Consider the following 16,032-nt stretch of genomic DNA (forward strand, 5'->3'; position numbering starts at 1 on the left):
CCGAGATTTATATGATGATCGATTCACAGAACGATAGAGCCATCTGGTCTTTTGAGTTTTAATACAAAGCAATATAAGGTTTCGGTTTTTGAATATCATTTGAAGCACAATTCTTTGGTGAATCTCCTATTTATGTAAAACATCGGAAGATTTATGGTAGGTTGAAAGAATATGTTAACAATAATCACTGAATGATGTTACGAGATATCCTTTAAATTACCTGGTTGGTAAAGTTCTTCCAGTTATAAATAGAGGCTCGATCAGGGTAACATTAGCATTCATGGAATTTTTCCATGTCCGACCTAGAACTAGTACATTGTTAAGCATTTTTGTCTGGCAGAAACGTTGGCTCATGGCCAATGATCGGCTGCATACAATCTATTCGTTCATCGCAGGGCTATCGAAATTTATAGATCGAAACTACGGAAAACATTCTCTGAGGACAAGAAGGTACACTAACGCTTGTAAGGCAATGAATTTCAACCTAAAGTGTCACTAAACATAATACATGCAGCGAGCCGTACCGGGGAAGTGTAAGATGTGATAACGTCACTTATTTTGAGTACACAAAATGCAGATGTTATACAGTTGTTGATTGGCACCGGCCATTGTCACTACAAAATACATTTAGTGACATGATACAGCATGGGGCAAATTACTTAGTAGACACGACACTGAAAGACTGAAAACGTTATATAGAACGTAGGCTTTGTTGGCTTATGACATATCAAATGCAAAACAATTAACGATGACTAAACTATTGATTCATGCCATTCAATAATATTTATTTGTTCATGAAAAAGTTTTTAGACAGTAACAGTAATGAATAAATGTTTCCTAAATTCAATTTATGCAAACGGCTACACAAGGGAATTTTTCTCACATTTTGTGCGCTAAAGACCATAATATCAAATGATTTTGAAAATGATGGTCCTTTCATTCCCCTACGCCATGGTATCACTTCCGCTAACTTTTCAATATGCAATTCTTTTTTGAGATTTTCTAAAATTATCACATATTTAATTCCCTTAAAATGCTGGCCTGATTTAACACACTCTGAAACTACCGAACATGCAAATCGGTAAAACTTGTCAAATTTTACGGATAAAAATACAATTGTAACACTCTAAGAAAGCAAACGTTATGTATTTATCATTTTAAATAAAAGAATCCTTACCATCAATTATCTTTCTGGCTACTATCTGAAATACATATTAGTTATTCTTTGAAAGCTGTGTTCTTACAAGATCAACATAATATTTCCAGAGTGAACCAACATAACTACAATATACTTATACTTTAAACTGAATTATATCCATAGAATGAAATCGAAAAATCGAGAAAATGTTTCAGACAAACGTTAATAATGTCGTTGACCATGTCCTTGTCATCTTCGTTATAATCATAATCTGGAACAAAAGGGAAAACCGATATGTCTTACTATTTGTATTGAAAGATATTTAGAGCGTTTTATTCGGGAGTAACAATAGTTTCAACAGCAATATTCAATGTTTAATGTTACCCAATACACACACACACACACACACACACACACACACACACACACACACACACACATATATATATATATATATATATATATAATATATATATATATATATATATATATATATATATATATATATATATATATATATATATATATATTATACACCTACTGCCGTAACCTATGGGAGTTTGACCGTCCAATAACTTTCCGTATTTTGTATAGTACGCGGAGTCCCGAATACGGGAGACGCGCGACGCGCCTGTTTGACCTTTGACCTAGCGATTATCGGATGTAAACAAACTATTTTACGGTGAGTTATAGACATAATAACAACTTCCACCAAAATGTATTCGTAGTATAAGGTTTAAAACACGCTAAACACAAAACTGAGTCTAAATGCAATTGATTTTTGTTTTAAAAGACTAATTAAATTGAAAACATTCAGCGAAGTTTGCTTGTGCTGCACTGAAAATTAATTGGCTTCGTGCCAACGGAGCAGTAATCGCGTGCGTTCCACTCATATCGCGCGTGCCGCATCCCTCAAAATTTACCATAGAACTAGTTTATAGTTTATACGGACGATTAAAGGGGGTGTATAAAACGAGCCGAAGGCGAGTCCAATACGTCACTCACTGAGCCCTCGTCCATACAGGGCCGTATTTTGTGAATAACCCTATAATATTATATATATAGTTATATATTTAGGGGTTATTACACGAAGTTTGGGCGATACCGCGTCGTATTCGAGTGATGTGTCCGTATTTTGACGAGTTGCGCAGCAACGAGTCAAAATACGGACACATCACGAGAATACGACGTGGTATCGCCCTAACTTCGTGTAATAACCCCTTTATCATACATGCATGCTTTGGTTATGACTGTTTTCCTACAGACGCTCCGAAATTAGCAACGAAATCAACTTGAAATCGACCTTGCTTCCTCCAGGCTGTACTTACAAAAAGTTGGTTGCTAAGGAGTGATGACAACCGTATCACTTCTTGATATTATTCCGCTATTGGGCCATTCCACTGCAAAGGAGGATTTATGGAGCACTTTTACAGCAAACAATTTAAATATTACGATGTCGACACAGGTTTTCACAATTTGAAGAAGATTTATTTTTAGTTTAAAATGACGGTGGATGTAAAACATAGGCGGAGTCCACAAAATGGGTGTGTTTTTGTGTTTTAATACATAACCTCATCCCTGCGTGAAAGTTATGAAGCCGCCAAAATCGGGTCAAAATACTCGCGCCACGCTCAAACTCTTATCGTGTATGAACAGCTGAGAGCACAGAGCAAGCAGCTCTGCGACATCTATGAATGCATATACAGTGGATATAAAACCCGTACCAGTCAGTTTATCTCGAAGAATTATACATGTTCCCAGACGTCAAATATGCCGAATTTACCATCTCAGTAAGCGGATTAGTGAAAACATGAAGTGAGTACACTGTAAGCTGTAGTGTCGTAAACTCGTTCTTGATTTTGTTGCTGTACGAATAAAAGTACATTTCAAAGGTATTTCCGTCGTCTGCTCGAATATTTTCCTTCCTGGCTTGCCTAAATAGAACTAAACTTCCTTTGACAACCGAAGCGAAAGTTTGACTTTCCCTAAATGGCACATTGTATCTGAAACCCGCACCGCATCGGTGCCACCAGACACGATCATGACCTGTGAACTGACAGGTACAAATCGGAAATATCATGTGCACCTTCAACTTGTCTGTCGCGAGTATTTTCAGTGCGGTTGGATTTTCGTGGTTCATTTACGACTGTAAACGATGTAATTCACCGCCCAGATACTTTAAGCTCATCAACAGGAACTTGTCTTAAACCAATTCTATCATGATGCTCTGTCAACCGATATCTTTACGTGTAATGATACTTCCATGGTGTAAATATTCAGCAGCGTAGACGACACGAAAACACTGCACCGTGCACCGCCACGGGACCGGCCGTGAATTTACAGGTGTCGGCAAATTATACAAATTTCCAATACGTTTGTTTGTATGATTTTGGTACAACTGTACTTGTGCCTAAGGGCAATGCCCATGAAGTGACTGCAAACAACAGAATTTTGACCATAATCATAATGACGTTTCGGATTGTCATTTGTCCTATTCGCTCAGCTGTGTCATATGTACATACCAACGAAGGTCATGCATACAGCGAAGGTCACGCGTCCGCGTCGCTGTAAGTAGTTCGGTTACAGTGAAAATATAATTCGTATTTTCACTAGTTAAAATATGGGCTCATACCCGTACCGTCTGAACAATAGAAGAATGGCAATACAGGCATAGCATGTATGATAAAGTTATATATCTAGTTATATATAGTTATATATTTTCAACTACAACATTCAATATTTAATGTTACTCAATATATATATATATATATATATATATATATATATATAATATATATATATATATATATATAAGAATTTGGTGTAATCTGTCTCTACCAGACAATTCACACATGATCAGTGCTGATAAATTTACATTGTTAAACAAACGCTCTAAGATGTTTCAAAGTGCCGCTAGCAAAGGAAATATTATTTAGCGAATGTAAACACCGCCTATAGAACTTCAGTATAATTGTACAATAGAAATGAGAGTGAAATCCTAAACAAAAGTTACTATGAAGATTGCTTGATGCATGAAACGTAAGTAAAAGATCTAATCAATTTGTACTTGATACTTGTTTGTGACTCTGTGTATTATTTGAGAATTTTCGATAACAATTTGTGGAGTGTTTTCCTCTTAGTTTAACATCAAAATTGGTTGAAAGAAATAACCGATCACACAATGAAAACTCACAAAAGGCAAACCTGTAACTTTGTGTAAGGCTTTAAGAAAAATGTTCAAACAAATATTATGTTATTTTGCAAAGATTGGCATTCTAATCTCTCAGTCATCAATTTTTCAGTTATTAAAATGTCTACTTTAAATCGTAGTTGATACCAAGATCATCATTATTGTGCCAAGACTTAATAGGACGTGTTGGACAACAAGCGTCTATATGTCGACACTACCGTTTTGCATAGTCATTTGTGATCTAGGGGTGGATATTCAATAACAAAACCCAATTTAACAAACCTTTCCGATTAGATTAGTGAGAAGGGAATAACTGATTCTGTGAAAATTACAAATGAAAACTTACTAGTTAACCTCTTCTTTTATACCGCCTCCCAGTCGACATGAAAACCTGTGGCCTGGCCACCTTCATTTGTGTTAAAATTCACAATAACCTGATTGCTGCCCGTAGCAAGTGGTTCAGGAATGTTGGAACCGGTGTATTCAGCAATGCTGTCTCCTCCAATACCATTTACGGAGAGAAAGTCACTTCCATCTTCCAAGTCAAATGCAACAAAGTTCAGAACTATTTTCTGCAGAAAACAATGGGAACGACAAATTATAATTTCATTTTTGAAACAGGAAAAACAGATCGATTATATAACACAAAAGTGTAGATTTATTTGTTTAAAGGGCATTACTTAGACTGGTAGGAATTAGGTTATTTCACCGGATGTCTGGCCAAAAGTTCTATTAGATAACCAATGTTAAGGGCACTAAGAACACATTTAAGGTGGTTAGTGTTGTATGGCGCACTGTGACGTCATAATGCTTGGCGTTCGCCCAGTTAAAGCGGTGAAATTCGTTTCTTCGCTTCGATAAAGTGTGTATGTGCGATGTATGATAGTGAGCATGCGTGCGTGAGTGCTTCACGAACTCTACAACATGTTGAGCGGTCTCAGTCAGAAAAATGTAACAACTTAGCCGGCTATTGAACCACTTTTTTTGGGAGTGGAGAATTAGCCGAGCGGTTCTGTCTGTGGACTCTAAGCTAGGCGACTGATGTCGTATGTTGTGGGTTCGAATCCGATTGAAAACTAGCCATATATTCCATGATGTCTAGGGTTTATTTGTTGTTTTGAACGATAATATCACCGTTATTTCAACGTCTATTTCTTTTTATGGCGCACCTCTCTTCATTATAAAAGTACGTACTGTAAACTATTTTATTTTATTTTATTTTATATTTTTATGAATTGTTCGTCTACAAAATATGTATCTTTAAGGGTTTGGCAAAAAATTGACAGTATGTCCCAATCAATGTTAATGTTGCATGGCTCTCTGTAAAAGTAAGATGAGCTTGAATTATGGTTTTTAAGGTACTTCATGGCGAAGCTCCATTTTATATCACAGACATATTGAGAAAACCCACTCTACCAGTTACAATTTAAAAACAAACAATAGCCAGAACCTTATAGTATCACGATATTTCAGTAAGACGATGGACAGGGCATTTGCTATCTTTGATCCTAGACTTTGGAATTCTATGCCGGTAGAATTGAAATCTGTACATGATTTTTAGCAATTCAAACGAAAACTGAAAACATGTCTTTTTTACGAATATTATCGATTTTAATAACTTCTTATTTCCGTATGTTTTTACTTCGTAAAATTTTTATGTCGCTCCGATTTTATTGTATTCGCTATAACTTTTAACTGTTGTGTACAGTGCTTTTGAGTATTTCACTGTAGAATTTGCGCCATTAGAAATTTAATAAGTATTAAATGTTAAATGTTAAAAATATCATTTTTCCGTGCTTACCTTTCCCTCGCTGGCAGTGATCCGGAACTCGCACTCTGCATTATTCTCATACAGAGTTGTCCCATCATAGCCCATTGACGTGATAGTTCCACTCTCGCCGTACAAGTCATATGATGTACCACAGCCGGAATCAAAGGTTGGCTGGTCGACAGGTTTTTCTGTGATAGAGAAATGCAATGTTGTTCTCAGGTTATCACAATGTTTTATAATCTTACAAACTCGTGATGCCTCTAATGGAAAGGAAAAATATCGTTGCAAATGGCAGTTGCACAAAGAATATGATTCAATGTCTGGTAGCTGCTTTGAATGAAGGATGAAACACATAACTCGCACTTGGACAACCTGAAGTTATATGTAAATCATAGAAATACATAATGATCACTGTAATAATTAATGAAAAGAGGTTGGAGATCGTTTGCAAATTGTTTGCTCCTAATCATTTTTTATTAATGGACATTCTTCCTTTACATCCATTGAACTGTCACATCCTCACTTTTATTAATAAAAATTAGGGATCCCAAATGATTTGGTACAAACGTTGAAAACATCCTCTTTATAATCAAGTTATATTATTATTAATGTAAAACAACGATTGCTTCTTAAAGCATCTTTCCGGTGTTCTTTTTTAACAACGAGTCACAAACATTTACGTGGAGTTGGAAATAATATGTAACGCAACTTACACAATTCAGTTTTCGCGTTCAGATTGCATTTTGTAAAAAAAGAAATCCCTTCTGATCATCATACTTCAAACAGACTACTATTCCCTATTGAGCCATTACACACCCCTACTAATGAGTGTCTGTAGTATTTGTGAGGAAATAGTCTCTCTACTGGTATTTACCAGTACCTAGGTACCCCTGGTGTCTGAATACAAGTGTCATGTTCAAACAATGCATCGAAAAAATGCATTCAAACAATGCATGTGAATTTTTCATCTCATCAATATGACAATTAAGTGAATACGCAAAAAATGGCACGGCTGTAAGCTAATTCTGATTTCAATGTGGTCAAAGTCGGACAAGAAATGAAGAAAAATCGAAGAGATAAGACGCCAAAGCTGATGGCTATGTCAGTGTGTATGCTTAGTTTTATGCAATGCTTGAGGAAAAATAGGCAATGTAGACATTTCTCACCATTTGCCATGACAAGAACTTCACAAAGAGAAACGGCATTGCGTTGGTCAGATTGGATGCTGACAAAACGACCCACAATTGGTGTTATGCAGTCGACTGTTGTGGAGTCGCTCTCGAGCTTTCTGATTCCGAGGACCTCGCCGCATTGATGGTGAAATTCAATATTCTCTTCTGAACCGACTCTTATAACCGAATTTACAAAGCCAACATCTACACAGACAGAAAATGAGTCAGTATTTGCTTGCAGAACATTCTTCAATTGTGCGTGATTTGAGTCAATTAGCAGTTTTGTCAATACCTGAAAGCTACCATGAAATCCTTGTTCACCAAGAATAGGAGCTGAGATCAAAGGTAAAATACGTTTTGGTGAGAGTAGTTGGACTCTAAAATGATTACAAGACTCGTCTGATCTAACACTAATTTAGAATCATTTTGAAACTCTTTAAATAGAAAACACTTTTATTGTTACATTTTGTAAAAATAAAAACATATTCTTTTCCTTTAGAGTAAACATGGAGATAGCGCCTTTTTGAATTTCAAACATTAGTAAATTTAAGGTAATCCGTTTCAATAGTACCGAAATAGTCGCGGAGACCCCCGATTTTAATCTTGATTGATTTTGAAAGTGAATGGTCGAAAATTTACTCGAAGTAAGTTTGAATGGAAGTTAAAAAATTTCAATTCAAATGCGCACACTATCTTAAGAGGGACTGCACACTGAATACACTCATGTGGCTTACCGGGATTGTCTATAATAATCCTGTATACTTTATAGGTGTCCCCAAGGTCAACTTTCCACCAGGTCTTGCCTTCACCGGCCAAGAAGGCACAGGTTTGAGTAGCACCATCATTACCATATCCGGCATCTCTACCAACACTGAGAGAAGCCATTCCAGCCACGGCAACATTTGTCAAGTCCGGTTCTACAAAGACATTTATGGTTCGTAACACCAACATTTGTATTTCTACTGTATGGATCAGTTCTACACAAATTTTAGTTAACTTTCACTGATCCTCAAAACCACATCGTAGATCATTCTCCCTTAGACTGAAAGTTTATTACTAGTTTGAATAGCCGTTTCAAAGAACATTTAAATTCATGAATTAAATTAAAAGCAAGAACAGAAAAGCAAACATAAGAGAACAAGAAACAAAGTTCGAGAAACTTAGGGAGCGATTACAGTTAGTCTCACCCTGTTCGCTGACTTTTTCGTAGAAATCTTTAACATCCCTGAAGTATTGATCGCATCCTTGGTATCCCTCTGGTGGTTCAGGCTGCTCATCAGGCTTGCTGTTCAAGTAGAGGACCATACCTCCATCCAAGTGAGGTTCAATATGACAATGTAAGAACCACCAACCTAAAATTACAAAGGCAATGTTTGAAGACTATAGGAGTAATTTATCAAACTGCGTTTTACATAGTTTAATTTGTTTCTGTGGTTTGCTCATATCACTTAATTCACAACCAATCTCTAAACACTAAATGTGTGATAGGATACAAAGACGGAACCCAGCATTTCTAAATGATTGCTATATATAATATCACAGTTGTCTTCGCGATAAACCATGCAACGGCGGAATATTCCCCAATTCTCATTAAATCTTCCAATGGGTCAGCAACTGACTTTTTTGTGAATTAAGACTTGGCTTGCAAAGACAAGGTACGACTTGTTCATCATGAACATCTGGTAACTTACTCAAAAAGTGTCTATGAGTACTAGTATCATCATACGCCCTCCAACATTTTTGCTTCAAGTGCTTATAATCAATTTCGTTAACCTTTTTTACCTTATATTTCATTGCATTGTACGGCAAAAGTCAATTACATAACTTACCAGGATTGTCAGCTTCTAGCCGTACAATGGCGTATCCTCCAGCAGGGAGAAGAATGGTATCTTTTCGAGGCGGATTGTAGAGGTTCATGGGAATGGAGTCAGGATTGTCATTCCAGGTATCATTTTTCCAACGTGGCATATTACAGGGCACTATCACACTGTACAAAGTTAATATATATCAAAAGCAAATCCCACAATTTCACTGCATCATAGGGTGATGATTATATGGCACAAGACCACTAATTCACTTCCTAGTTCGGAAGAAAGATAGTGCAGACCATGAAGTTTTGATATCTGCATGGATGCGTGTTTAGTTTGAACTTTAATGTCAAGAATTTTTGTAAAGATATTTTTCTGCCGGAATTGAAATGCAGACTGTTGTGAATAATGACTGAAGCATTCAGTGGTAATATGAGGAGTTCTAGGGGTCATAGAAATCATAACAATAAGCCTGAATTTCGTCAAAAACACCACTGAGGGCGCTATTTTCATCGCTATCTCAAAATTTCCGTGGACTTGCCCTCACGAAAAATTCATCAGTAGTCAAGCCGACATTGACCCATCACCTGTTAAGAGGATTCTTGCCGCTGAATATTTTAAAATAGGAAAGTGGAGCTCAACGCTACTGTGGTGGCCTATGGGAATTAATTAGTGGTCTTATGCCATACTAAAATTGCCATTTGAGTTGTCAAAAAAAGTGAATATTAACAGAAAAAATTACTTTGGGCGTGAATTATGTGCGCATTTGCTGCATTGGACATTGTGATCTGGTAGTACACATGACATACAGATATAAAGATAGACTGGCATTTTACATTAAACACGTATAGCATATATATTTGTGAATTCTTGACATATGTACATCTTAACATGCATATAGTAAGTGTCTTACACAAAACAGTACAAATCTGTTCCGATAGATTTACAAAAAATGGCTTAGAAAAGTTTCCCAGTATCAACATGCCTGTATGGCTTTTGTAAGGTAGCCAAAACCAATTTACAATGTATGCAAAGGGTTGTGGAGGTGGGATTCATAGGCGATGTTAAAATCAAAGAGTCTAAACATAAGCTAAATTTCTCCTCAAAGACGGAAATTGGCTTCCCAAGAGACGAAATAAGTGGTATCTGGAACTATTTTTATAATCATAGCAAATGATAGCATAGTAACTGATGCTGGATATGGTGGAGTATTTGTATGATAAGAGTATTGTAGCAGAATCTATTGAACAAGGTTGTAAAAGTTACTCAGTGCAGGTTGATAGTTTACAAGTTAAAAGCAAAAGTTGTATTGAAGTATAAAACGTAATGGTACTGAGGTACCGTATAAAATGCCTTGGTGTGTGAAATATAAAAAAAGAAAGAAATCTGCAATTGATATCAACTTACTCATCCAGAGAGCAACATTGCGTGTCATCATCTGGGCATGGGCAGCAAAGATCCTGGTTGGCTTGTAAGTAATCACCATCTGCATCTTTCTCTGGAAACCCCATCTTCGTTAAGAAGACACTGTGTCCGTGGATGTGGATTGGGTGATGTGAGCCATTGTTCGAGCCTCCTGAACCGACACTTGTGAAGACAAACTGGTAATTATTCTCTACAAGAGTGACATTATATGTGCATAAGCAAACAGTGTGATGATCAGCGTCAGCACATTCTGGTTCACAAGTAGTGTGTTCAGAGGTAGGATCAAAAGGTGGTGCTGTAGGGTAGACAAACGACTTGCCATTTATGGCAGGCTTTGGGCTATTACCCGGTTCATTACCACCTCGGCCTGCAATAACGAAGTTCATAAAAACTTGGGCTTCTTTTGTGACATGGTCCAGTGTCGGGTCCAAGGCCAGTCTCTCGTAGAGCGGGTCATATCGGCAATAGATGTGCATACAGTGTAAGATGGAGGGGAATATTGGCCGAATGGACAATTCAGTGCAAGGCAAGGGTTACTCTCGTTGCATTGACGCCATCTATCTGGTGGAAGGGTATCACTGAGAAAGACACCACTGGTGCCACCATAGCGCAACACAGAGGCATTGGTTTCATCCAGTGGGCCATCTTCCTTACCATCAAAACTTACGACATCAGCACGAATCTTATACGTTGTATATTCAGGATCATCTTGAGTCTTAAGTATAAAGTCATATCTTTCGCCAGCAGATATGATGACGTAATCAAAGACTTCAGGGTTGAGGTCAAAACCATCCGAAGTTATTACCTTCAACTTGTGATCGTCAATTGAAATGCGGTATGAGTTAACCCTCATAGCTCCGATGACACGGAAACGATATCGATGACCTTGCTTTACGGCATAGCCATAATATGGAGTACGCTTTTGTGGGTCGTCTTGGTTATATCGCCCACGGCCATTAACCAACCCAGAGGTGGAGGAGTTTGGCTAACCAATGGGCGTGGACCTTGGAACTTTGAAATATCTTTGAATATAGCTTCTTCATGTCTCCAATCGGCCAATAGCATGATGAACTGATCATATTCAGGTAGAGGTGGCTCATTACGGATATTATGCAAATTGAAGTCATAATATTTTTTGTTTGGCTCATCTTCCTCATACACAATTAACGGTCCAATCATACCACCTGATATTTGGTCACTAGCGTGGGAGTGATACCAAAATGTTCCTGTTCAAATTGTAAAAGAATTGGAATTAGCTTTATAGAGTTATTGTTGAAATGAATCACGATGATGAGCCATGGCAGTTCCAGAATCAGGTATATAACATGATCTTCATCATAACGTTTTTTTTCGAACACTTGGTTATGTGTCAGTGCTAGCAAGACCGGTATTCTTATGTTGAACGGGTGAATTGATGGCCTGAGGCAGTGAGGAGTACTTTGATGTCAGATTTTACTTCCTTGCGGGATTTGCCACGAAAAGGCTACACAGTACAGTAGCAAGATAATAGTTGAAAGGTAAACCTTGTTTGTTCCGAGTCTCAGAAGGTTGTGATCATTTGGTCATTCATCAATGAATTTCAGAGAAAATTCGAATGTCACCTGTTTAAATATTTTAATGCTTTACTGAAATTGCGAGTTCTATTCCCCTTGATAAAATTTGATATAATACTGATTTGATTTTTAATGCTCTCATCTGTCAATAACGAAAAGAAGTCGAAGGAAGGGCTATAATCAATTGAATAATAATAAGAAACGAATGACGCCTTTTATAAAGAAAAATATTCAAATAATATCTTTACTTGGGACAATTTTGGCAAACAACTTACCAGCTGGAATTGCAGCAAATATATAGACATACACTCCACCCGGCGGGATTGGACATTCTGTAATATATGGTACACCATCTGACCAGGGAGTTCTTATCTGATAGATTCCGTGCCAATGCCATCGTTGTGAAGTCCTCAGTCATGTGGTTATATAATGTCAAATTGACAATTGTACCATACTTAACCTGTAAAGCAATATCAGTTGTATACTAAAGCGTTAAAATTGAAGCAAGCATAACAAATCTTTTCAATGTTTCGTTACAATACAAAAACATAACCCCGAAAACAACAGAAAATCAACATTTAAACTTGGTTATATAATTAACACCCAAAAGTGTTCTGTAACACAAAAACTGGCTTGCTTGCGAAATATACTCACTCTGATTGGTGGTCCTGGTTCTCCTCCATTGACAGCAATAACAGGACGCTTTACTCCATCACACGACAGGGTGACATTGTCTTGAAAAATATGATAAACAGTTCTTGGAGAATAGTTCAAAATATGACCAGAAGCGATAATTTCAACTTGGCTGCTTAAAAATTTCGTCTTTTTTACTCAAACTATAGTAGAGTAGTTACTAGAATCATTTCGGTGACGATTTTGCATTCTGTGATTTAGTAATAATAATGGCCCTTTTCTTGCCTTAGATTAGCAACCGGATTCTAAATTGTCACTTCAATATGTAACAGAGCATAGAAACTCATGAAATGGCTGTAGAATAGAGTCCTAACATGTTGTACAGAGAAATTCTACCAGCCCTTATCATTTCAGACATGCCAGCACTTTTTGTATAGAGGATTTCACATCTAAGTTGATGTTGTATTTCTCTACACTTCGCCCTCTTTGATAATTGTAAGCAATAAAATCTGTTATCTTGGTAAACGATGTCAAATGTCATATTTCTATCATGTCTCAAGTGAACATTTTGTTATTAAGCGAAGAACAAAACATGCCAACATGAGTAAAAGACAGTGTCAACATGTAAACATGTGATAGGGGATTTGGCCAAACGGTTTTGTCTGTTGCTTCTCTGCTAGGTGACTATGTACCGTACGTTGTGAGTACGAACCCCAGTGAAACCACCATATGTGAAGTAGCTGCTGACTTGATATACCAGTTTCCATTTGGTATGAATTTACGACCTATTTTAGCATTTTCAGCTTTTCGGGAACATAAGCGTTGTATACTTACTGAATGGTATGGCTGTATCAGTCCCGGCACAGTTTGGATCATCAATGTAACAGGCAACACATTCCACAGTGTTGCCATCCGGGTCTTCGCAATCGCTTACGATGTCCTTGCCATTGAACGTCATACAATAGTCATCTTTTACTTCCATATGGTACGCACAAACTTCAGAAGAAACTAAGCGTCGCGGTAATGTAACTTTAAACTCAATTGTTGTTAAGGAAACAAAGTTATCATAATGTTGCCCAACATTGAAATGTGCTTTATGAAATACGATGACACTTCTCGGTGCTCATGGCTATATCAACTTTTGATAAAACGAAAATAATTTCAACATCTTTATGCACAAGAAATTTTAAAAAACTGACTGATAAGGGTTATCACGGATATCATGTGATAGGATAATTTCGCGTCAAGCTTTCTCGCATGTTTTATATGTTAGTTAATATTCAATCAAATACGCATTTCACGTAACAGCTAACTTCAATATAGGCGCTAAGATTTACTTAAGGTCAGAACAATGTATATAATTATGTACCATATCAGATCTCTTTCAATTAAATCATGTGACTGCATGGTATTATTGTGTGATATGCTATTTCATTTATTTTGACTCCTTACATGACACGCTTACCAACCAGAAAATAAATGCCCAAGATGCGTTTTAGTTTACGCGCAAACGTAATTCTGACAGTCAGAAGGATAACAACAATGGTTTCACTTTAAAGAACTACTTTAACTTCACTGACATTTAGATCTTTTTCCAAGAAAACGAACATGCGAAATAAAGTCTACCGTGGCCAGAATAGGTTAGCGTGCGCTAAGAGTGATACGAGATAAAAACTTACAGGCAATTCATGGGTATACAGACAATACCCGAATTTCATCATTTCTGTATACACATTGCCTATGTCATCGAAAATGACAAAGTAGTGAACAACATTATTAACACGATTGGAACTAATTTGGGATAATTGGATGGTGAATTAATGACGGTTTAGTCTGTAAATGTAAGCTCATCTGCTTTTCTTTTTACGTTACACACTTGTTTTTGTGAGTAAATTGTAATATTGCAACATTCAGCTATAGGGTACCTAACACTTTATAGAAATTTGAAAAATATCTTGACCCGATTATCCCAAATTAGTTCAAATTGTGTTCATTGTACCCTGAAAAGACCCTGGAATATTTTCTTGGCCTTCTCCCATTATGTTTTAACATACATACTTCAAGAAATGAGTTTAATCACGAAAACACCACACTGTATTAACTTACCTGTACGATGATCGTTTAGCTCTGGAATATATTCAAGTTCACAATCTCCCCAGTGAACGAAGCCACCCTGTAAATTAAGAAGAGAATTTGTCATTTGATACCCATTTTATAAGCGTTGTTAGAGAATGGATCGTCCTATTCTCACTACACACGATTCTAAGCGCAGCGCTCATCGTTAGTTTCTCTTGTCGTTACATGAAAATTGACTGTAGTATGCCATTAAAAATGATAGACCGCTTTTTATCTTGTTTTGCATAGCGTTTTACCACCCCTAAGAGAGAAGCAGATTATTTGGAAAATCTCCGGAATTCGATGGGACCGTTTTACCCCGTACTATTTTGTTTGTACCTGTGATAGGGCAAGAAGCCAAAACATTAAGAGCACAGATAATACCATGGTCTACCATGTACACAAATCTGAGTAAAGTATCTAGTTATCAGGCAGCTTTTTATATACTTTATTTTGTTCAGTATCTTCTAACACTTTTGATCTCAGATTTATTATCTTCTATTCAATGTAAAGTACCATGCAAAAAACTGCTACTTTGTTTAACATTACATGTGAATTTAGTAAGAAAATTATCGGAATTTATTGTGTAAGTATAGAAATCTGAAATGAATTGAATACCTAAGGTTTAATTGCATATCATTTTACCAATGGCTATTGTTATTTTCATCATCCTATTATGCGTTTAATGGATGTACTGCCAATTGTGTAGAAACATCGATATTTTGCCTGGATTGAGAAACGGTCTTCGTGTTTGCAAAATGATGTGCCAGTTTTTCTTGTTTTGTTTTTTGCAGGTATTTAACTACTGCACAAAGCACATGCCACAACTGAAGGATGAATGTTCTTTGAACCTTCAAAGAGCTTTGCGCAGATGAAGATGAAAAGATAGCTTTATCTAGCAAAACAATGATGAAGAAAACTGTGTCCATGTCGGTTTATATCAAATGAAGTAGCTTCCCATAAGTATTAAGCTTTATAACCCAAAAGATTGACCCGACTCTTCACATCATTTGGTGTATGTATCATCAAAGTTATCTAGTTCTGTTACACAAAGCACATATTCTATCGGCTATATTGGATAAGTATTAAACTTGATGCAGAAATAAATGTCGATGCTGCTGATGTCAAAATTCGCCTTCCAGCTCCAAATCAGAATGTTTTGCGCACAAGGCTGACAACATCAAATGGAGGTGAGGGTTAAGCCTGGTCTAGATTTGTACATGTATA

The 16,032-nt window shown here is 36.7% G+C and overlaps 1 protein-coding gene across 1 annotated transcript; it reads right to left on the reverse strand.

The window, feature by feature from the left end:
• Positions 1–768: 768 nt before the first annotated feature.
• On the reverse strand, positions 769–15,223 carry LOC139123189 (uncharacterized). Its single transcript, XM_070689287.1, has 13 exons — positions 15,145–15,223; positions 14,797–14,863; positions 13,525–13,686; positions 12,712–12,791; positions 12,333–12,517; positions 10,487–11,730; positions 9,101–9,258; positions 8,459–8,623; positions 8,006–8,188; positions 7,266–7,475; positions 6,130–6,287; positions 4,675–4,900; positions 769–1,409 (listed from the first exon to the last, which is right to left on the reverse strand). Exons 6-12 carry the CDS (start codon positions 10,978–10,980, stop codon positions 4,691–4,693), a joined length of 1,578 nt encoding a protein of 525 aa, XP_070545388.1. The 5' UTR covers positions 10,981–11,730; positions 12,333–12,517; positions 12,712–12,791; positions 13,525–13,686; positions 14,797–14,863; positions 15,145–15,223; the 3' UTR covers positions 769–1,409; positions 4,675–4,690.
• Between the last annotated feature and the right edge of the window lie 809 nt (positions 15,224–16,032).

Source organism: Ptychodera flava, chromosome 22 (genome assembly GCF_041260155.1).
Source record: "Ptychodera flava strain L36383 chromosome 22, AS_Pfla_20210202, whole genome shotgun sequence".
NCBI classification, from domain to species: domain Eukaryota; kingdom Metazoa; phylum Hemichordata; class Enteropneusta; family Ptychoderidae; genus Ptychodera; species Ptychodera flava.